General features: G+C 44.3%; 2 protein-coding genes across 2 annotated transcripts in view; one reads left to right on the forward strand and one right to left on the reverse strand.

Annotated features, from left to right (window-relative positions):
• LEXM (lymphocyte expansion molecule) overlaps positions 1–14,918 on the forward strand; it is a 25,627-nt gene extending 10,709 nt beyond the window's left edge. The window contains exons 9-10 of the mRNA XM_006919455.2: positions 1,719–1,919; positions 13,912–14,918. Of these exons, the coding sequence (XP_006919517.1) occupies positions 1,719–1,919; positions 13,912–13,984 (274 nt within the window). The 3' untranslated portion in view covers positions 13,985–14,918. The remainder of the gene's footprint in view (positions 1–1,718; positions 1,920–13,911) is intronic.
• A 3,275-nt stretch (positions 14,919–18,193) lies between these two features.
• The window catches only part of DHCR24 (24-dehydrocholesterol reductase), a 29,677-nt gene continuing 23,800 nt past the window's right edge, over positions 18,194–24,070 (reverse strand). Inside the window, exons 7-9 of the mRNA XM_006919246.2 lie at positions 22,406–22,603; positions 21,861–22,039; positions 18,194–20,826 (exon numbers count right to left, since the gene is read on the reverse strand). Coding sequence (XP_006919308.1) covers positions 20,673–20,826; positions 21,861–22,039; positions 22,406–22,603 — 531 coding nt within the window. The 3' untranslated portion in view covers positions 18,194–20,672. The remainder of the gene's footprint in view (positions 20,827–21,860; positions 22,040–22,405; positions 22,604–24,070) is intronic.

A 24,070-nucleotide genomic window follows, 5' to 3' on the forward strand; every position in this document is an offset into this window, starting at 1 on the left:
CTGGGAAGCTGGGTGAGTGGGTCTTTGTCATAGGGTACGTGGTAATGGGCAGCCCCCAACCCTCCTTGCCCCCATGGAAACCGATGCTCCCACCCCTTTCCTCCCCAGGGGTTAACACCCACTCTCACCGTCTTTTTTCTCTATGGCATTGGTTTCCAACTCTGAGCAAGCATTAGCATCATCTTGGAGGGCTTGTTAAAACATGGCTTGCTGGGCCCCATGCCAGAGCATCTACTTCAGCGTCCTGGGGCAGGGCCTGGGAATTGGCCTTTCTAACCATTTCCCAGGTGATGTAGATGCTGCTGTCGGGACATCACTGCACGATGGGACATCACCCCAGAGACATCTCATTCTCTTATTTTCCCAGGGAAATGCTCCTTTCATTCTCTTAGTGTTTGCCTTGAAGCCTCAGGGCAGCTGGTGTAGCTGTCCCCTCCTGGCTGAGCAACGACCCCCTTTGTCCTCTCCCTACCCCTCTCTTCCCCCTCCCCAGAGGCAGCCATTCCCTGTGTGTGTGTGTTATAACCTTCCCCTGTCTTGATTTCCAGTTAGCACAGGTTAGTTTTGCCTGGTTTCGAACAGCTGTATATTTTTAAAATCTCTCCTGGTTTCCCTGGGAACATCTTGCTGTGACTTATTTGTCTTCCCATTATGCTCCCACTGCCCCACTCACAGCCCACACTTGAGCTTTCCCTCCTCTGAGGAGAGCAGCGTGCCAGCCAGCCCCCTCTTCACCTCCCTGAGTGATGGCTTGGTCCCCAGTGTGCCCACACTCCCTGCCCTGCCTGATTCTCATGAGGGCCAACTGGTCAGTCCTCTGCATTCTTCCTTTTCTCACTTTCAGCCTGCATCTCGTGCAGGGAAAAGGGTCTCCTCTTGGACCTCCCCAAATAAGATGTTTAGACAGGAGCCAAACAACCATGCTGCTACCACAGAGCTGGCCAAAGTCGGGGTGGCGGGGCAGAGGCTGAGCCCGCCCAGCCCTTACAGCCTTTCTGACTGCACACCCAGCTGGGAGCCTCTTCCCCGTGAGACAAGCCTTTCCCTTGTCAGCAGCGAGTCCAGCTTCACGTTGGACTAGTGTTTGGTTCCTAACATGTCCCAGCCCACCCTTGGCCTGCTCTTTACGAATGGCGGGGTTCTTTTCCTGCCATTCTTTTGCCCTCACTAGTCACCTCTGGGCAGGTCGCAGTTCCTCTCTGTTGGCACCTCTTGTATCTATGACCCAGGTTTCTGGGCAGGATGGTATATTAATTTCCTAGGGCTGCCATAACGAAGGTGGTTGAAAACAATAGGACTTTATCTTCTCACAGTTCTGGAGGCTGGCAGCCTGAAATCCAGGTGTCAGTAGGGCTGTGCTCCCTCTGAAACCTGGAGAGGGGGAAATCCTTCCTGGCCTCTTCCTAGCTTCTGGTGGCTGGCATTCTGTGGAATTCCCTGGCTTGTAAATGCATCGCTCCAACCTCTGCACCCATGTCGAATGGCCATCTTCCCCCATATGTCTCTTCTTATATAAGGACAGCAGTCACGCTGGATTAAGGGCCCACCCTACCCCAGTGTGACTTCATCTTAACTAATGACATCTGCAATTACAGTGTTTCCAAATAAGGTCACATTGAGGTACTGGGGTAACCCATATCTTTTTCATGTATCTTTTTGGGAGACATAATTCAACCCATAACAGATGGAGTAGTGAGGAGCCTCAGGGAGGGCAGGAGGCCTGAGATTAAGTCTCCAGGCCAGGCATTGGGGTTGCTAACGTCCTGCCTCTTCTACCTGGTGCAGAACCCCGTAGGTGTGGGCCGCTACCTCAACACTTGGCTGATGGAGACAAAGGACCAACGGCAGCGATATCGGTCCCTGTTCCTGGCTGGAGCCCAGCGCTACCTCTCAGACCCTGCGCGGGATAAGCTTATGCAGTGAGTGCCACTGGTGCTCCAGCAGAGGGGCCAGGGCAAGGAAGGGCTCCCTGTGGGGTGGGCGGGGGCTCGCTCCGCCTTACGCTTGCTTCCAATGGAGACACAGCTGCTGCCCCTAGTGTCAGCCAAACAGCTGTGGTGGTGGAGAGAGTTCTCATCCTGGCTTTATTGCTTACTGGCTGTGCGAGATGGGGTTCACCTCTCTGGGCCTCATTTCCCTCAGCTGTCAAATGAGCAAGGGACTGTGGAGACCCAAATGAGATGCTCTATCTAAAGCTTGTGGTAAGGAACTCATCAACACTAACTCCTGCGCCCAGACCCCACACAGCCTAGCCTCTGAAGTGCAAGGCTTCGCCCCACGGAATCTCAGTTTCTTGGTTTTCTTAATGGGGTTGGTAAAACTCATTTCAGGAAGTCGTTGTGAAGCCAGAGGAAGAAAGTGCGTGAAATACCGTGGCTAGCTGTAAAACAGCTTGCAATTGTTAGCTGCCGCCATATTTTATTGAACTAAGAGACCAACAATTGCAATGTATTCTCAATTTCAGAAATGTTAAAATGTAAATAAGCATGCACTTTAGAGCTGATCATTTTGTTGTTGGAGATCTTGGGGCATGAGGACCAGATCACTCAGGGAAAACCAGCTTTAAACTATTTTTGTCAAAGTAGTTTTGTGTTTTCTTTCTTGATTTACTCTCTTGTTTTGGTGGCTTCCATAGAAATGGTAAAAAGATGTAACATTTTTGATAGACTATCATGCCTACATGCCTAAAAATAAATGTTTTTTTTCCTGCCTGCACAACTGATCAATAGTTTGGTTGGAAATAAAATTTTAGGTTGGAAATAATTTTCCCTTGGAATTTTGAAGGCTTTGCTTCATTGCCTTCAAGTTTCAAGTGTGGTTGTTGAGAATTCTGATGCCATTTCAATTTTTTTGTCCTTCGTATGCAACCTGCATGGTCCTTTCTGGAAGCTTCTAGGATTTTCTTTTTGTCTCCTGAAGTTTCATGATGATGGGTCTTCGTGTGAGTCTATTTTCATTTATTGTTTTGGCTCTCCATGAGTTTCTTCTTTCTGGAAACTCAGGATCTTCTATTCCAGGAAGATTTTTGCATTTTGGTCTTTGGTGATTTTCTCTGTTTTCTCTTTTTTCGCTTTCAGATGAATCTTAGACCTTTTATTTGATGTTCTATTTTTCTTATCTTTTGTTTCTGATATCTGACCTCTGCCTTTTCTGTCCTATCTTCTGGTAAATTTTTCCCTGTCCTTATCTTTAGACCCTACTATTGCCTTTTATATGTTGGCTTTCATCTTTTTTAGTTTCCAAGAGCTCTTGTGTGTTATGGATTGCTTCCCGCCCCTCCTCACAATCTTTTAATAGCACCCAGTTCTTTGTCATGTCCTTTTATCTAAGGATAATGGCAGTTTTCCTTCCGTTCCCTTTTGCTCCCTGCATTGTATCCACTTCTTCCAAGGTCCTTTTTTTCCTTTCACTTGTTTTGTTCGCATTTAAGAGAAAAACACTAAAAAAATGCTGTGCGTCTGGGTGGGGCTTGTCGGTTGGTGGCTTCACTGGGAGTGATTGATGGGGATCTGGTCATTCCCTTGGGAGACCCTCAATGTCAGTGTTTCGAAGTGTTTTCCCTGGGACCATTCAGCTTCTCTAGAAAAGGATCCCGCATCCTGGGGGTTGGTGGAGGCGGGGGGGTGGGGAGTGTGGGTGCTGGTGTTTAGGGAAGGGGGCTGGGGGTCTCAACCAGTATATGGTCTTCCACCGGCTCCCTCTGTTCTCACCGGCACCTGGCTGCCTACCTTCCACTGCGCCTGCTTCCTCCTTAGTGTTGGAGTCTCTCCCAACACTAAGCCTTCAGTCTCCTGCTGGGTGGGTGAGGAGTTGGTTGGGGAGGGAGTGTGTCTACCTTTCCCCTTGATTTCAGCCATCTGTCTTGTGCCTGCTTTTTGAGATACTGGCGCTTCCAATTCCAGGACCTCTCTGGGGTTTGTGGCAGGAGCCGGCAAGCTTCTCATTGGCTCCTCTACTGCAGGCAGCTCTTGGGTCAGCCCTCTCAGCTCTGCAAATGCTTCCTCGCACTTTGCATTTCCCCAAAACTTAACACCTTTGTCCCCTTTCTTGTTTATCTATTTTTAAAAAAAATTTCTATATAGTTTTTTCAGTGGATCGCAGGAGAGAGGAGAGATAAATGCCTATATTCGTCTGCCTTATTTAATTGACAGTCATATGGAACTTTCTTATTGTGCAAAAACATTTTCTTTCCCTTTCTAGCCAGGGTGGTTAGCTTTCTTTTACAGGTGTTCAACCAGGACCAGAGAAGGGAGCAACTTGCCCAAGGTCACACAGCTGGTAAGTGATAGAGCTGGAACTAAAATACAGTCCTTTCCCTCACAGAGCGGAGCTCATTCCATACACCAATGTGAGTGTAACTATGGAAGACTGGGCCCAGGCTGTTGACTGTAGTTATACCTGGAGGGTTACCAGGGTCTTTCTCATTCCACCTTGTTTTATTTCTGAAATTTTTGAAGTTTTCAAAATAAACATTATTTTTATAACCGGAAAAAAAAAGGAAAGAAAGAAAAACAAATAGAAAAAGGACGAGCGCTCTTGAGAGAGACTATACAAATTATGAGTTCTCCTTGTAGACCCATCTCTAGCCAAGAGTCACCCATCTTCCAGACCTCAGTTTTCCCACCTGGAAAAGGAGAATAATTTATATCCTGCAGGGACATATATCCTACAGGGTCAGCCTTAATTAAGGATTATGAATGTTACTGAATGGAAGCCAACCAGCAGGTCCCTGTGGGCGTCTGATTGTCAGGCTGCTGTATGACTCTCCCTGAGGCTCAGGTTTGGCATTGTCCATGGAGCCCCAACCCACGTGGGCTCTTGGACCCACAGTCAGAATTATGTCACGAGCCACAGAATATAGGTCATAGGTGGGAAGAGGATTTCCTTATACACTCTTTTATGGATTGATTCCTTTAAAAAACCTGCTCCGTGTTCGGTCTGCCTGGGGCACTTCTGAGCTGCCGATTGTTTTCAGGTGACCAGAAATGTTCTCTCATTCACTCACTGAGTTTTTCGTTTTTGGTGTTATATTTTAATTTCTAAGAGTTATTTTCTGTTTTCTGAATGTTCCTTTAAGTACAACGTGCTCTTATTTCATGGACACAATGCTTTCTTATCCTTCGAAGATGTTATTTTTGTTGTTGTTGTCATTGTTGTACCTGTATTAGCATTTATTTGATGCTAAATTCACTCCAGGGCCATAAATTTTTGTTTCTTCAGTTTCTTCTGGGATGTCTTTTTCTTCTGTGCCACCTCCTCTTCCGGTTTAGGAACAGTCTGCTCTTTTTCACTGAAGATCATCTCAGTGTTGCAGAGAGATGAGCTCTGTAAGTTCTGCGCCTCCTCTGGGAGCTTCGTTCACCTGGATGTGCTTAATGACTAGAGAATCTACATCTAACCCTTTAAGTTCAGCATCACTCGCTGCATTTTTAAGCATGTGCAGCAAAAATTCAGCACTCTTTTTGGGCCACCGACCCTGCATCCAGCCCCACTGTTGAGTGGGGGCACACCTACCAACTCCACCATTGTAATGATGGAAAGGCACACATTGCTTCTGTAAAGTGACATCCTTCAGCTAACTGAATGGCTTTTCGGATATGCATACCCTTGATGGCCTGGGCAGTTTCATGAGTGTTTTTAAAGTGAATACGAAGATTTGAACCTCTTGATTTGCACAATTTTATGGGGTTTTCTGGGTCAAGTGAATAGCAAACCACTTTCAGAGGTCACTTCAGGCTGCTTACAGGAAGAGCTGAAGATATTATTGAGATGATTGCCTGACATCCTCTGCTTTTTTTCAAATCACTTTTTTTTCTGTCTGTTGTTTTGGCCTCAGTCTTCCATATCTGAGATTTCTCTCAAATGTCTGGTGATCCTTGGCTGTTGACTCATGCCTAACTAAAAATCCCACTGAAGGCCTTTTGAGCCACGCTTCTCTTGCTCAGGCCCGCGTCCACGTCTGGAAGTGTACTTTCCCTTCTAATAAAGCTTTTCTTTTTCCGCTGTAAAAAAGTAAATAAACATAAATAAAAAATAAAAATAAATAAATAAAATTTTTTTGATTGTTGATCACAGACTTCATCATCAGATGACCAAGCTGAGTGTTCTTGGGGGAACTTCCATGTCCATGTTGTTAGAATTTTTCTCTTGGCCTAGGTTCTTCTGGGAGATGTAAGCCTGGCTGCCAGAGCTCCAAGTGGAGGAGAAGAGCCTAGTGGTCTCAATATTTAGCGACCGAACTCCCATTTAATTCCCTGTTTTAAATATGGTACTCCCGATATCAAATGTTTCCGGTGTCATCCTGTAGAGAGAACCTCTCTGTCTTCAGAGGATAAATTCTCCAATCTTTATTCATGAAGGGCGCTCATCTGGATGCAGAGAGTAGGGTGGGAAACTGATATCACACAGACTTCAAATCAATTTCAGTTCCACCTTCACTTCCGCTTCCGGGAGTACTTGGGGCTGTCAGTTCCCCAGGCCTGTGGAGCTGAAGGAATTCTGAGCTTTATCTTCTCCTGGCTTAAGGTTTAGATTTCTTAGGTCTGCTACCCAAGAAAGTTAGTTACCATTCTTCCATCTGCTTTAAAGTCCCAAAATATTTTTTCTTACTGCTGCCCCTTCTATTCTTTTTGTCCTTGTGGGTACGTGCTTTAAATTTTTATTCCTTTACTCTTGTTTTAGTGGGATTTCAGGAGGTTGGAAAGTTAATGTATGCATCCAATCCGCTTACAGTGTTGTGAAATGTTTGAGTTTCAAAAGTAGAATAAAAATCTTGCAAGTATTACATCTAAAAGGACAAACTACAATCTAAATAAAAGACAGTCAGACATGTTTTGAGCATCTCTTCTGAAAAATGAATAATAAAAAACACTATATAGAATTCTCAAGAAAAAGACTTGAGACTGTAAAATTTTCTATTTAGCCAAACTATAGTCATGTACAAGGCAAACAGATGCACAAGGATTCAAATGTACTTTTTCTGAAAATTTTACTGGGGGCTATACTCCAGTCAACTGGAAAATGAATTAGCATTGAGAGCTCAAGAAAGGAAAAGAATATATCTGTCTATGATATACCAAATAAATGTAACCAACAGCAACAACAACAAAAAAAAAATGGTAATACAAACAGCAAGCAATGCAGCATTCAAGGCTAAATTATTAAATGAGACAAAGATACCGGAGTATTTAATCATGATAAACAATGAAATCCATGAGGACATTATAATACTAACCTTATACACCCAAAATAACAGTGACAAACTCCTACGATCATAACAGGAATTCTTAACAGAGCTGTCTGAGAATAAGGTAAAGATATGTAAATAATTATTTGGAGGATTTAAATAGGTATATTTTATTCCACATTATTTTCAGATAACTCATAGGACATTTATAAAAGTTGATTCTCTAAGAAAATCTCATTTAAAATGTCTAAATTAAAACCATCCTACATAGAAATTTTAGATCATTGTACTATGTTTAGATTTTTTTCTAAACATAGTATTATAAAACAAGAGGTTAACAAATAAAGGAGAACTCCCAAAACCAAGTGTTTGGAAATTAGAAAGTTCTCTACTAAACAGCTCTTGGATGTAAGAGAAAATCAGGTTTAAAAAACAGGCTATTTAGAAATTAATTACAATGAAAACTTTTTATCAAAACCTGTGTAATATTGTCAAGCATCCATCAGAGGACAATTCAAAGCTTTAATTGCTTTTAATATAGAATAAGAAAAACTGAAACCCAAAGAAGTAATTATTCTACTCTAGAAGTTTTAAAAAATCAAAATAAATTTAAAAATAAAGCCGGAGTAAAGAATTAATAAAAACAAATAAAGACTGGATGGGTGGAGGCATTCACAAACCCTCAGTGTTGATGGGCTAATGTTAATGCCTGCCTTTGGCTCCAGGGTGGTAATCGCAATCCAGTGTGCCTGTGGATGAGAAAATGTACAGTCCAGACTGCGTCAGTGCTATCTCCCCCATCTTATATATGAGTAAGCGAGGCTGCAAGGGTTGGAGGTGATGGAAATGGCCCAGAGTCCCGCAGCCAAACAGAGGCAGGGCAGGGACCAGGAATTGTGGCTCTGACTCCAGTCCTGGGCTTCTGCCACTCCTCCCTTGCCAGGTGTGGAGGAAGCCATGAATGGCAGAACACAATATGTCTTACAACAGTTTGCTGTCTTCAGTCCAGATGAGGGAGGGTGTGTGTGCGAGAGTTGCGCAGTCTCTTGGAATATGTCCTTTTCACCGCTCGCTCCCAAGCTTCATCTGTTTCTTCCTGTTAAACCACAGGGTTATGGGCATCTAGCCAGGCAGCCTGGGATTTAACTCTTGCATGGGAAAGGCAGCCTTTTGCTTTTCATTCTTTAGAGTTGTGTATACGGCAGGTACTTATAAATCTGGTTGACCGACCAGTGGACCAGGTTTTCCATCTGTCCATCTTTCTGGCTCTTATTGCTAGATCTTTTCACTCCATCTGGCCACCCTCTGGCCCTGTGGACATGAGCACTCTGTGCTCCAGCCAGGCCTTTGTACCATACTCTTGCTCTTTAGCCCTTTGAGTTTTTGGCCATACTGTGATCTGTTCTTGGAACATCCTTCTCCTAGTTTCTGTCTGGGAAAATCCTATTCATCCTCCACAACTCCGCTTAAATGGGAAGCCTTCCCTGATTTTTCCAGACAGTGTCTCTTCATTCTCAGCCTCTTGAGAATTCCTAGGTTGGACCGCTTTTAAAAATTATATTGTAATATTTGTTAATATGCCCGTGGTCCCTACTAAAGAGAACATTTCCATTCTCTGGCTCCACTGTCTAGCTGGCATGCATAGAAGGAACTCACTGAATATTCGCTAAGGAATGAGTCAGTGTATTGATTGCTCTAGAATTTGGATAACTCCATGAAAGGAATGCTTCGGAACTTCCAGTTTGATTTGGGAGAAGTTTATTTTTCCTTTTAAGTTTCTTTCACCTGAAATTTTATTGTGAAAAATTTTAAACATACAGCAAAATTGAAAGGCTTTTACAGTATACACCTGTATACCCACCACTTAGATCATGTCACTAATGTTTTACGCTTCTTGTTTTATGATATATCTTTCTATCTATTCATTTATTAATCTATTAATCATCCATCCACTATCATCCTTCTATCCGTCTATTAATCACCTTACAATTTGATAAATTTCAAAGTAAATGGCAGACATCAATACAATTTCTTCTGAATACTTTAATATGCAATACCACCTTTTCAGCATTTTAAACAAAACCCATATTCCTTGTCCAGAAATCTGAAATTGAAATCATAAATATTCATTCTTAATAATAATAGTAATAATAATAATAATAATAAAATCTTATATCCTTGGAGTTTATAATATATAACATGATTTTATATGTATTTACTGTATATAGTAACTTTAAAAGGTAGATATTACTCTCAGTGTTTTTCAGTTGAGAAAACTGAAGTTTGGAGAGAGAAAGTGTTTTCCTAAAGTCACTGCTAGTCAATGGGATTTGTGCATGCAGTCTTCAAAAATTAATTGAGCACTTACTATGTGCCGGACACATCCTGGCTACTGGGACATTGCAAGAGAGAATCAGGCAGCAGTTCTGCCCCAGAGTGGCTTCCAGCTTCCTAGGGAAGGCACTCACCTCCATTTTGACAGTTACAGAGCAACATGAGAAGAAGGATGAAGGCAGGTGGGACCCAGGACTTTTCTTTCTACATTTGGAATGCTTTCCCCACTCTTCCCCCTTCAGTTTTCTGAGGATGAGAGCAGGAGGGAAAGCAATTTGAACCCAGAAGGCTAAGGCAGAGAGAGCATGCAACATAACCATCTTCCTGTCCTCACCCTGCCTGCCCTGGTCCAATTGCTTTACCTCCTGGGCCTTTGTGCATGCTGCTTTGGTGGGATATTGGAAAGTTGGGACAGGAAAGGGGGACTCTTAGGAAGTTCAGCACAGAGTCCTGCTTCCCACAACTCCCAGGACACATTTGCTATTGAACACAGAAGTCTGGTGATTACCATGGAGACAACATGGTGCCAGGGATAGAGAGGACATTAGCTCCACGGGAAGGCAGAGTGGAGAGGCCATATTTTTACCTTTCTTTTCTTCCTTCCTTCTCTCCTTCTTTCCTTCCATCCTTCTCCCTTCTCCCTCCCTTCCTCCCTCCCTCCCTCCCTCCCTCCCTTCCTTCCTTCCTTCCTTCTTTCTTTCCTTCTTTCCTTTCATTTTTCCCATTTTTGGTAGGGGTAGACACTTGAGTATATTTCTAGGCTGACGGGCAAGGAAGAAGCAAGATATTCAGGTGTGAGGTGGTGAAACCTGATCCTTGCATCAGCTGGCCTTGAATAGACCGGGGAGTAGGGGAGACAAAAAGGTCGATAATTCAATAAAATTAAGCCAACATTTTCTAGAGGCCAGGAGTTCTTGCTCAGAAGGCCACAGGAAGTGAAGCAGAGGGGAAGGATTGATTTATAATCAGGTACATGACAAAGGGCTCAGCAAGATGGTGTGAGAGAGTGCAGTACAGAGAGAGAAGTGCCCAAGTATACCTGGGAAGGTGATACAAAGATGGAGGATGCTGCAGGCTGCCAGCCTGGGCGCGGAGGGGTGAACAGCTTGGACTGTCTCGGGTGGCTGAGTGGCTGGAGGGTGGGGCATGGAAGGGGTGTGGTAAGAGTTGGAGCAAGATGAATCAGGCGGGGCAGGAGCATAGTATCTTGGCGTAGGAGTCTGGCCTTTTTTCAGATACCTGCAAATCAATAGCCAACAAGCTTTCCTCAACGTGCATTTGGCACAGGAGAACTTTGGAAAGGGCCACTTGGAAGATTGGAAAATATTGGGATGGGATTTGCCTTTGCCTCTTCATATCTGAGTTACTGGATGCTCAGGCAGGAAACCCTTAGGGGGTATGAGACTTTACATTAAACCCTGGAAAGAGCTCTGGATTGGAGGAGGGGACTGGGTTTCTGTACTTACAAGCTATGTCCTTGACTAGTCACCTGAGCTTCTTGAGACAGGTTGTTTTCTCAGTGGCCTCAGAGTTTATAGCCCCTGTCCCAGTGGGTAGCCTGGATTCTGCTCTGTATGGTGTATCTACTTGATAGCTGCTTTTAGGTCAGCCTGACTTCCCAATCTGACCTGGCTTGTTTCAGGCTCTGACAAGTGTGAGGAATTTGGGATATGAAGTACCAAATACGTGCAAGAAAGTATGCTGGGATTGTCCTTGAAACAGGTTGTATGTGATGGTGGCAGGAACAGTGGCCTGGGAGGCAGGAACAGGTGTTCTGTCCCAGGTATATATAAATCATTTAATCTTTTTCTGACTTTGAGGATGGACACTTATGTTCAAGGCCATGGCTATGTTTCTAAAGCACTCACAATTGACGGTATAGTACACTGTAGGGGGACAGAGAAAGTACCGTGGAAGTTCAAGGGAGGGAAGGATTGTATCCAATTTGGAGACTCAAGGAAGGCTGGTTAAAAGAAATGACATTTGAGCTTGCTCTCAAAAGTTGGCTAAGGGTTGGGCTTGACGAGGCATAACAACCATTTGTAAAAGGTTAACTGTGTGCCAGGCACTCTACTCAATATATAAACATCATCTCTTATGGGCCTCACAGAGCTCTTTGGGGTAAATATATTTATTATGTAGATGAGGAAATGAATTAACTTTCTCAAGGTCACAGTGAGTTACTGACTGTAACAGTTAGCTGTTGCAGTGTAACAATTCAGTGGCTTAAAACAATATCCATTTCTTTTATTTATGAGTCTGTGGGTTAGGTAGGGGCCGCCTGGTCTCAGATGGTCCTAAATGGGGCAACTAGACTCTCTTCCACATGGGGTATCATTGTTCAGCAGTCCAGCCCAGACTTGTTCTCATGGAAGAGGCAGGGGTTTGCAAGAGGAAGTGTGCAAGGCCTTTTGCAGCCTACGCTCACAGTGGCACCATTACATCGTCCACATTCTGTGGGCAAAGCAAGTAACAAGACCAGCCTAGTTTCAAAGGCAGGGGAAGTAGACTCTACTTCTTGATGAGAGAAGCTGCAGAGTCACATTGCAGAGGGCATGGAGACAAGAAGTGGAGACTTGGGCCATTTTTACTCCCTATTACAGTAGCAGAGCAGGATTGGATCTCTGCTCTAGCTGGCTCCAAGCTGTGTTCTTTCCATGAGGCTTCACTTCCAGGGAAGATAAAAAATTTGTAGGACAGAAATGAGCAAAGGAAAGGGAGCAAAAAAGCTCAGGACATGTTTGGAAAACACTAGATGTTTCATCCTGGATGAGGTGTGGGGTGTGTAAAGGGGAACAGCAGAGAGTAAGGCAGTCAGGGTTGATCTGGTCAGTCTTTGGAGACCTTGAATACAAAAGTAAGCTGCGTGGACTTTATCATGCCTGTTAGAAGCCATGGAAGGATTTTTTTTTTTTTTTTTAATTTAGACTATAATGATATAACTCTGTACAGTAAAATTCACTTTTAAGGAATACATATCTATAAGTTTTGACAAATGTGTATGATTCTATAGTCACAAAAACAAACAATTACCACCCCCCAAAAAAGGTTTCCTTGTGCCACTTGTAGTCAATTTTCTCCCCCTCCCCCAGTCCTTGGCAACTACTAATATGATACCATTTCTATAGTTTTGCTTTTTCCAGAATGTCATATAAATGGAATCATGCCATATATAGAATTTTGTGTCTTTTCTTTCATTTTACATAACGCTCCTGAGATTCGTGTATGTCATTGCAGGTTATCAGTAGCTCATTCCTTTTTAATGCTGAGTTGTATTTCGTTGAATGGATGTATCACAATTTGTTTATTTCCAAGACGAGGGACATTTGGGTGATTTCTAGTTTGGGCAATTTTAAATAAAGTTGCTATAAACAGTAATATGTGAATCTTTGTTTAAACATATATTTTCATTTCTCTTTAGTAAATACTTAGAGTAGGATTTCTAGGTCAAAGTGTATATATAACTGCCAACCTATTATCTGAAATGTCTGTATGAGTTTGTATTCTTCCTAGTAATGTATGTGTGGTCTAATAGCTTCATCTCCTTGTTAGCACCAGTATTGTCAGTTTTTTTTTTCTTTCTAATTTTAGCCATCCTAACAGTTGTAGTTCCTGATGGTTTGAATTGGCATTTCTCCAGTGACAGGATGTTGGGCATCTTTTCATGTTTCCATATCTCTTCTTTTCACATTAAAAAAAATGGGTTGCTTTCTTCTATTAAGTTTTAAGGGTTGCTTTCTTCTAAGTTTTAAGAGTTCTTTATATATCCTAGGCATACATTTTTTTTATCAGATAATTGTTTTGAAAATATTTTCTCCCAGATGCTCAGAAGGGTTTTAATAGGAAGTAACTCTTTGAGTTTTAAAGGTGTGCTCTGTGGCATTGTGTGGTGGGGGAGTGGATGGGGAGGGAGAGACAAGGAGGCTGTCTTAATAGTCAGGTGAGAGCTGAGGCTCTGAGCCAGGCCAGGGGCAGTGGTATAGGGAGGAGCAAAGAGACAGAGGCATGGGGCCCGTTGAATGGTAGTAAACACCTCTTTTACCCTGTGAGTCCACCCTCCCTCCCACCTTCCTTCTTTTGACAGATATTTATAGAACACCTACTAAGCATGATTGGGCTAGATGATCTTTCAGGTGCTAGGAAGTTCTTACAAGCCAACTTGGGCTCTGATGAGCTGAACTAGGTGTAAAGCAGAGGGATCCCCTCCTTAAAACCAGGCTGTTCTGATAGAAAAGCTCTGGAGGTCATCAATTTTGGCCTCTCACTCAATGTAGGATCTCCTGGGAAGCACAGCCAACAGGTGCCTGTTCATTTCCTGTGGGTGCCCCTCCTGGGATGGGGGGCTTACTCTGTCCAAGGGACCACTTTCATTTTCTCTTTCTCTTTTTAAGGGAAAGGATCACACCTTTTACTAAGGGGAAGTGCCCTCCAACAGTGGATTACAATTCAGATCCTACTCCTTAAAGCCACACATGGACAGCCCGCGGTGACCAGAAGGCCCAAAGGACTGAAGATGGATCTGGGGATGGGAGGGTGATAGTGGGAATGGGGGGGTCTTGGAGAAAGGACATATGGGAATGCCTGGGAGAGGGGGAGATGTAGTGATGTGATGGAACCACTTTTCTGGAGACATCTACCTGGAGGTCACGGTGCCTGCTGGGACGGCTAGGATGAGAGATCTTTTGTTATGAGATCAATTATCCTGAGAATTCAAATCAGCCAGTGACGCGAACATGGGAGCCAGACAGTGGATGAACTAAAAAGGTGGAACGCGATTGACACTTTTGGAACCCCTTTCTATAAAGCCAAGGTGCTTAACTCCCTGTTCATTAAAATCCAAAGAGGCGGGAGAGTGTGGCATATGTCATAAGGCAGCTCTAGGTCCCCTCCAGGAGTACTTCATCTCCACCCCAGGATGCTTCTGGAAGCTCAGCAGGGCCTCCTGCTATGAGGAGGCTGCTGACCTCCAGGCAATGTGCAGCCATTGGGAACAATTAGTTTCATCCCTGGAGTCAGGCCTCATGGGCACACCAGTGTAGCATAAAGTTTTGTCTGTAGGCTTTGGCCACAGTGTTCTGAGCTGCTTCCCATACTGTTGTTTGTCAGTGAGACTGAAGAGGATGGCAGAAGCATATTGTCCCTAGAGAAAAGGAGACCGAGGCACCACAGCCTCAGCCAAAAAACTCACATAAAGAAAAAGAAAAATACTTTGAATACTTCTTCAGAGCTTGAGTGCCTTACAGAAAGCAGTACTTTCTCACTCAGGTCAAAATAACTATTTTGGAAGAAGTAAAACTGTCTTTATTCATAAACATGTCATCTATGTAAAAAATCATACTGAATCCTCAAAAAAGGAACGATGAGCCAAAATAGATACAAACTAGAGCTAATAAGTCAGTTTAGCAAGTTCAGGAAATAAGATCAATATACCAAAATCAACTGTTTCTATATATTAGCAATAAAAAATCAAAAATTGAAAATGTCATTTATCATAGCATCAAAACTATCAAATACCTACGTATAAATCTGACAAAAGATGTACAAGATCTGTACACTGAATTCAGCTAAAATACTGCTGAGAGAAATTAAAGAATACCTAAATGAGGGAGAGATATACCATGTTCATGAATCAAAGACTCAATGTTTTTAAGATGTTAGTCCCTCCTCCCTCATATCAAACTATGAATTTAAAACAATACAAATCAAAATCCCAGTGATTTTTTTAAGTTGACAAGCTGATCTAACACTTATATGGAAATATAAAAGACATAAAATAGCTAAAACAAATTGGAAAAAGAGGAACAAAGCTGGAGAACATTACTTCATCTCACAGTGTGAAATTGGTGTCATGATAGACAAATAGATTAAAGGAACAGAACATAGAACCCAGAGACAGACACGCTTAGGGGCAACGGATTTTCAACGAAGGTGGAAAGACAATCCAAAGGGAAAATAGTCTTTTCAACAAATGGTGCTGGAACTATTGGATAACAACATGCCAAAAAAAAAACAAAAAAAAAAAAAAACAAAAAAAAACTATGACCAGACTTGAATCATATACAAAAATTAACTCAAAATAGATCATAGACCTAAATGTAAAATCTAAACTATAAAACTTCTAGAAGAAAACATAAGAGAAAATATTTGTGCTTTGTGTTAGGCGAATATTTCTTAGATATTAATTTGACTGCTTATTCGAATGTTTAACTATTTGAACAATTTGTTAAATAAGATTCAATTAAAATAAAACTTTTGTTATTTTAAAGACTATGAGAATGAAAAGACTAGCCACAGACAAGAAAATATTTGCAAAACATATATCTTATAAAGGACTTATATCAGACTTCATATATTAGTCATGGAAATGCAAATTAAAACCATAATGAGATACCACTGCCCACCTATTAAGACAGTTAAAAAGAATGACCATACCTAGTGTTGGTGAAAATGTAGAACAACTGAAACTCATACACCTTAGGTGGAAATATAAAATAGTACGACCCCTTTGGAAAAGTCTGGCAAGTTAAAAAGTTAACCATACACCTATCATATGATCCAGCCATTCCTCTCCTGAGTATTTACCCAAGAAAAGAAAGCGTGTCTACACAAAGACTGTGCAGAAATGTTCCTAGCCACTTTGTCATAGCTCCAAACTGGAAAAAACCCAAATGTCCATCAACAAGTGAATGAATAAACAAATGCAGTTTATCCATACATATGTCAAGACAAATCAAATTGTACACTTAACATGTGCTGTTTATATGTTAATTATACCTCAACAATTGTTACCGTTTAAAAGAAACTAAGGAGAAATAACAATGCGATGTAGGATCTTAGGATTCTGAAAAGAAAAATGAACATTAGTGTTAAAATTGGTGTAATTTAAATAAAGGCTGTGGTTATTTAATATTATGCCAGTGTTAATAACTTAGTTTTGATCATTTTACTATGGTTTTGTAGAAGAGAAGTTGAGTGAAGGGGCTATGAGAAATCTGTATTATCATTGCAACTTTTCTGTAAGTCTAAAATTAATTAAAAATAAAAAGTTAAAAAATATCTGCAATAACTTTTTAAAAAGATGCTTTACCTTATATAAAAATAAAAAGTGCATTTTTCAAATATATTAGCCATCATATTTTCGACAGTCTGTTGCCATAGAGAAAGTCAGCAAATTTGGAGTGCTTATCTTATTGTAAGAGAAACCTGCATAGTAACTTCAGGCAGTTCTTTTACTTTGCCATGAGATACCAATGACCTTCTCTGTTACAAAAGCCATGTACGCTGAAAAGGAACAGCCTACTATAATGGAGTGAAAGGTTCTCTGGCTGCCACGGAAAGCTCTGTTTCACTGTTTCTATGTCTGGAACTACTGTCTTGGCTGTCTTTAGCTAAGGCTCTTTGAGCACTTTGGTATTGTAAGACTAGATGAATCTGCACCCTTGTTTGACTCAACAGTTTCAGTGTGGCCTTCAGGCAAATCGACAGATCTTTCTTGAGCTTTACTTTCCTTTTTATAAAACAGATAAAAACTGACCTGCTTTTGTAACAAGATTGTGAGGATTAAATAAGATATTGTACGTTGTGTGCAATTCAAATGTAAGGTGGAACTGAAGACCTAAACTATAAAATCTGTTTGAAAGATTTCTCCTTTAAGGAGAATTCACCAAATCCTGATTTGTGAAATTGAACAATTGGAAAAAGAATTTCCTAAAGGGTTCCTTTCAAATAACTTTAGGATGGGAAGCCCACGTCACACATTTTAGGAAAATGTCCATTATGTGTATCTATGTATTTGCATAAAACTTTCTTACACTAAACTCAACTCTTCTAAATGCTCATTGGAGCCTGACAACCCTCTAACAATTAGGGTGAACTAAATTGCTCTAACAAATAGTCCCGAACATGTAGTTACTCAACTACAATAAAAGTTGTATTTCTTGCACCCATAACCAAAGCAGGTTTTAGGTTTGTAGGCAGTTCTCCATACAGTGACTCAGGGATCCATGCTCCTTACAACTTGTGACTTGGTCACAGCCTATGGCCTGGTTGTCATCTGCACCTAGCTAATATAAGGAGAGGCAGGAGAACCTCACATAGGCTTTCACCACTTCTGCTCACATTCTACTAAAGAATTCTGACACAAGGACACACTTACCTGCAAGAGAGGATGGAAAATGTAGTCCAGCAATTTGCTCAAAGAAGGGAGGGATAGATTTTAGTGGATAGCTAGTGGTCTCCATCAGTTTGTAGATTAGGTCACAATCAGGTGACAAACTCAATACTGTAGGCCTAGAGGCCGTGACGACCATGTCTGGTGCCTTAAGAAGCCCAGCCTCGACCCTGATCTGAACCACCACTGCCTCTCACCTGGACTCTCCTCGCTGGTCTGTCTTCCACCCTTTCCCCTGCAGTCTATTCTCCACCCTGCAGATAGGGGACCCTATTAACACCTGTACCAAATCATTGCGACAATGCTAAAGATTCAAACCTGGGGGAGAAAATTACCCATGATCCCATCGCCTTCATAAACTTGTCATTTCCCCCATATTGTCTCTCAGTCTTTGTTCTTGGGTGCACAGATCTGAGGGAAATTGACCCAATGAGGGGCATGGTTTGCACCTGATCCAGGTCTGACTCCACATTGTGGTTCCCAGAGCAAGACACAACAAAGGCTACTTTCCAGGTCACACGTTTATTTTTACAGAAGCGGTGGCCATACAGCCACAGGGACATGAAGTGTTCTAGACAGTAGACACAGTGCCTGTAGCTGCAAGAGCCTGCTAGGGGAGACTCATGCTTTTCTCCTTGGTCCCCATGATCCAGGGAGAAAAATCAAAACCACACAACATCCCCATTCCCACATGCCCTCCCTTCATTTTTAGTAATATCCAATTAAATTTATCCATTCTTCCAGCCAAAGAAATAGGCTATAATTGATTTTACAAAAAACCTTCATGCAGCCAAGAAACTCAGGGCTCTGGAGGAGAGAGGCCTATTCTTTTACTTTCCAAACACACTGTTCCCCTGTGCAAAGTTCAACTCCATCTGAAACCACTGCACAGACGGACAGTGACAGGACTGAATACAAGTAAAAGCTGGTTACTCGACTCACCATGCTGGGAAGGCTGCCCCCTTCTGGGCAAGATATGACTGAAGCAAAACATTAACCTGAAGTGCAATGTCAAGACCTCCCCATCCAAGCCCCAGGTTCTGGGTGTCTGTGAAGAACAGGATTTGGTTTGTAGGACTAAGGACAACAGAGGCGGCTGGCATCTCTGGCTCTACTCCCAATGGCTTAGAAACAGAGGTCCCACTGGTGAAAAGATGGAGCCTTATCTGTTGGGTTAATCTGCTTAGGTTGACCATTCCTCTACAGCAAGTAGGATCATCAGTTTAACCCCAAACAGGAAGCAGATAGGCCCACTGAGAGCTAATGCCAGAATTCACATGCTTTGCATACAAGCAAAAGAATGGTTGTTTTTTTTTTCCTATGCCCTCTCCAGAGGCCAAATGGATAAGGGGGTTCCTATGTCTTCTAAATGCCATGACTGTCCAGTACTTGGGCTGAAGGACCTTAAATGACAGACCACTCCCAGGTGTCCACTTGGATCATTTGTTTTCCTCTGACTTTCCACACAAATGAGGTTTTCCATGGGTTTTGCAACCACAAGGTCTAAGACAGCCATGAATTTCCACACTAGAAGGGTCCCAGGGAGGTCTTGTCTGTACTGATGCGATAGATGAGCAAAAACTACAGTTTAGAGGAAAAAATGACTCGTCCACAGTTGCACAGCTCATTGAGCAAGGGCTGAAACCCAGGTCTCTGACTCCTAGTGCAGTGCACGTGCTCTCTCTCAGAATGTCACTGCCTGGCACAGCTCACTTCATTCCAGCTTCCCTTATGTGACACAATTCCTTCTCAGACTCTCGGTTTTTAGCCGAGGCTGCACAGTTCTTAAGATGGGAGTTGCATAAATGGCCAACTTTTAGTAAGTGGAGAAGGACCTCGGGGAGTTCCTTTCCCTCTGGAATGGAAATGGAGCTAACTTTTCTCTGAGCTTAGGATTTGTAAGGCACTGAAATCAACTACGGCTGGGGGTAGGGGAGAAAAAAAAGAGAGGATGAGTGGTTAGAGATATCAAGCAGATGCTCTATTCTTTCAGCCCCACAGTGAGAATCCTCACGAAACCTAACAATGGTGGGCTCCATTTTCCTGCTTGGTGTGGTCCACCCCACCCCCCATTCCACGGGGCAGCATGGACGCATCCCCACCAGGACTAAGCGGGTTCTGGGGACAAGAGGCACGGAGGGTTGGAGAGCCAAGAATAAGCCCAGGTCCTCTGTATACAATTCAGAGCAGAAACCATTCACGCCACACCGGCGGGTATCCCAGGTCTAGGCTGGGACAGGATTCAACCCTGAAATGTTCCCAGGGACATGGTCCTCTTGGAGTAGACTGAGTGATGGCTGGGGTGGGCCCACGAGCCTGAGCATGAAGGAGGGAGAGGCAGAACATCACCAAGGATGGCAGAGAAAACTTTGGGATAGGACCTTTGGCACAGCACATCTTCGGACGCCTGCCCATTTGTTGCCCTCCTGAGACCCCAGGGATGGAGAGGAACCTTCCTTCTTTCTGCCCATGAGGATAAATACTGGCCGACTGAAGCAATGGCAGTGCCGCTCCAGGGCAACCCTTCATTATTCTAGCCAAACCTGTGCCTAGGTGACCTAACGTGGAGCCTTTGGGACTCAACCACTGAAACCAAAGCACTTCAGTCAGCTGTGATGCAGAATAGGAAGCAGTAACAGCTAGCAAAGCCTTCGGGCAGATATTGTTAACCCCTGGCAACAGATGAAGAGCTGGGCTCAGAGGCTGAGTGACTCACCCAAAGTCACACAGCTAATGAGTGGCTGTACTGAGAACTGGACTCAGATACATCTGACTTCAAATCCCATGTCCTTCCCACTCCACTAGGTAGCCCCTGGAGGCTGGGAACAGCCCATCAGGATTGTCTGGGTGGGATTTCTGGAGGGGTTCTTTCCGAAAGTAGGGATCTGGGAGAGCAGCCAAGCGTAAGTGAAGGGAAGATGCCTCCTGACCTTGGGGACAGGGTCCATCCACACATCTGTCTCTTTGTGGGTGGGCTCTGACTCAGTGCCTGGCAGCCTTGCAGATCTTGTCGTATACCTCAGGAAAGGCATCATGGCAATTGAGCTGATCCCGCAGCTTGTGGTACAGCGAGCCGTCAAACATCTCCCAGAACTCCTCGCGGTTCATGTAGCAGTCAGCATACAGCATCTGGAACCTGCAGAGCAGAGATAGGGTACGGAAGTGGGGAAGTGATGTTAGTGGGACACAGCACATTCTGCAGTGCAGAAATCACTTCTGGAGGATTTTCTTGTCAAATTCCCCTAACGATCTGGTGGTGGAAGGTGATGCAGGAATTCTTATCCCCAATTTGCTGATGGGAAATCGAGGTTCAGGGCATTAAGTGACTTGGCAGTAGAGGCAGTCAGGATTAGAACTAGGACTGTGGCTTCTCCCTGTGCTTGGTGCACTGCCTCCCTGGCAGGGCCACTGGCTGCTTTCTTTTCATTTTTTTTTCTCCTGATGCTTAATAAACTGCACATATTGAAAGTACACAACTTACTAAGTTTGACATATGTATACAACCTAGAAACCATCATCTCAGTCTAGATAATGACCACAATGACCCTCCAAACTTTCCCTTATGCCCCTGTGTTATCGCCCTCCACCAGCCCAGGTGGATTTACTTTCTGTCACCAGGGATTTTGGAATTTTATATACATGGAAACATCGCTATTCTTTTTTCCTGGCTTCTTTCAATCAGCATAATTATTTTGAGATTTGTTCACATTATGTAGGTCAATAGTTTGTTCCAGGCCATTTTCTGAGCACTGCTCGGTCCTGGGACCCTGTATGGCTTTCACAATCATAAATTCCTTCTTCCTTAGCTTTGGTCTTCCAACCTGGAGTGGCATCCCCCAGAACATATGGAAAACCACCCCATTATCTTCCCCGGGGGGAGGAGTGGGGCAGTTCTCGTGTTCCCAGCTCAAGCAGCTAGGGGGTGGGGGGATACAGGTGTGCTGACCAGAGGAAGGGGATGCAGAGAGAAGAGGGGCAGGAGCCCTGCAAGCCCACCTCCTTAACTTCCACTAGGTACTTTCCAAAGCAGAGGCTGCCAAGCGACAAACTCCAAAGCGAACAGATAGTCTGACTCAGAACCTGGCCACCTTGGACCTTCCCTGAACCGCCCTGCAGCCATCCCTTAGAGCTGGAGGCCAGAGGGATCAGGCCACATTTGGAGCCACTCACCCATGAACACTTCGGACGAATTTCTCCAACTGCCGCATGCAGGACCTGGCTTCGAAGTGCTTCACGCGTGGCTCCCCGTAAGCTCCGATGTCCACGTAGAGCTCTGTCTCGTCTCCCTTAGGGTGCACCAGGCCAGGCTGGCTGGGCAAGATGAATGGGCACAGCCAGATAGGGTAGACCTGGGTGGACCAGGCAGGGAGTATTGGTGCTTTTTCTCCAACAGGTGAAAGGCTCATGGCTGGCCCACCCCACATCTACCCAAAGGGAGGATTTTCGGCACTCTCCAGGGCCCCATCTTCTGGCTGCTCACAGCTTCACCCCCAACTCCACACTAGAGGATGCAATCTGAGAAGTTCATGGAAATGCTCATCACAGGGCCCTATGTCTGCTCTCCCGTCAGGGCCTTCGCTGAGCGGGCTCATTTTGCAGTTGGGAAAATAGAGGCCCCCCAACTGCCCAAAGTCAGTCACAGGGTTCAGGGGAGAAGACCGTGGATTCCACGGGACGGCTGTTGGCCTGGCCTGCCCGGCCCCGCCCCAACTCACGTGGATGTCGTTGTGGAAGGTGTGCAGGGCCGGTATCATGCACTTCATGGGCACCAGCATGTCTTGTACCACGTGGTGCTGCTCATACAGTTTGCGCAAGGTCTCGCCCTGGGTCAGCTTCAGCAGGGAGATCTTGGGAGGCACCATCCAGCCAAAGAGGTAGCGGAAGATGGGGCTGTTGCCAAAGGGAATGATGTCCTGAAAGACGAAGGTTGGGGATGCAGAGAAGGAACCAAGGATGGAGCGTCTCCGTGTGCCAGCGGCCAGGCTCTCAGTCAGTGCTTGTTATGTATGACAGGGTCCACCCCAAATGGAGGGGCGTGATGGTCCCCAGGATTTACCCAGTTGGATCCCAGCTGGAGTCTTGGCTTTGGCATTTACCAGCTGTGATGAGCTTGGGTTAGTTACTTAGCCTCTCTGAGCTCGGTTTCCTTATCTGTAAAATGGGACTTGTGAGAATAGTGACATACCAAATGGAAGGCACTCAGCCCAGTGCCTGGAGCAAAATAATAAGGTATCTATAATTGTTGTTCTAGCTGTTGAGGTCAGAGTGGCTGGCGCACGGCAGGCAACTGCAAATGTCTGAGAAATAAATGCTGTTGAATGAGAAGCATAAACAATCCTCTTTGGGTCACACAGCCAGGGACAGCTCTCACTGGGGTGGGCAAGGTCTGGCTCAGGTTCAACTATGAGCCCACTGGTTTACAGCATCTCCTGGGAGGCCTTCTCTGACCCCCAACCTCCTCTTTAAACTGTTACTGCTCTCCATCCCTCCACGTACAACAGCAAATTCTTGCTCACCTTTCAAGGCCAAGCTTGATGGCTACCTCCAACCCTAGACAGAACTAGCCACTTCCTCTTCGTGTCCCTGTGGCCCTCACAGTGCCACCCCACCTGCCTACTCCAACTTCATCTCCCCAAACCGCCCCCTGAGTAGAGGCTGTTCTTCCTCCTTCAAATCATGAGGGAGAGCTGCCTCACTCAGCACTGCTGCTTTCCAAGACGTCCTCTGCTCCCCGCCAGCTCTGCTATGGCTCCCAACAGCAAGGACCATAGCATGGCCCCCTGCTCAGTCTTCCTCCCTGCTCCAAGTCTGCTGTCTTCCTGAGGGTCACCAGTGTCCACTGGTAACCCACTCCCACAGCTCCTTGACACCAAAGATGTTCCTTCATTAGATAATTATGAGGTGCCCATGAGGTCAGGTGCTAGGTTCTATGCTAGGTGCTGGGGATACCAAGATAACTGAGACTTGGTCCCTGTCCTCAAGTGTGGAAGAGACGTGGCCACAAGACTATGGTGTAAGAAAAGCTGGGACCAAGAGATGCAGAGGCAGTTCACAAAAGGGTCCACATTAGACTAGGGGCCAGTGGAGGCTCCCAAAGAAGCCACCATGCTGACCTTTGGGGTTGAGTGACTCTTCCCCTCCACTCTCTTGGAATCACCTCTCTGATCACCAGTCCACTCCCATAAGGGAGAGATCTGTCTGCTTTCTTCTCCGTTAGATTCCAGCACCTACACCAATGCCTGGCATATAAGAGTACAATACATGCAAAGGCTTTTTTTTTTTTGTCTCCTTGGCTTTTTTGGAAAAGCGACATATGCCCATAGCAGAAATTCCAACAGTCCAAAGGTTAAGCCTTCTCTCAAGTCCCTGACCTTTCTTTC

The sequence above is a fragment of the Pteropus alecto genome, unplaced genomic scaffold (genome assembly GCF_000325575.1).
Source record: "Pteropus alecto unplaced genomic scaffold, ASM32557v1 scaffold25, whole genome shotgun sequence".
NCBI classification, from domain to species: Eukaryota; Metazoa; Chordata; class Mammalia; order Chiroptera; family Pteropodidae; genus Pteropus; species Pteropus alecto.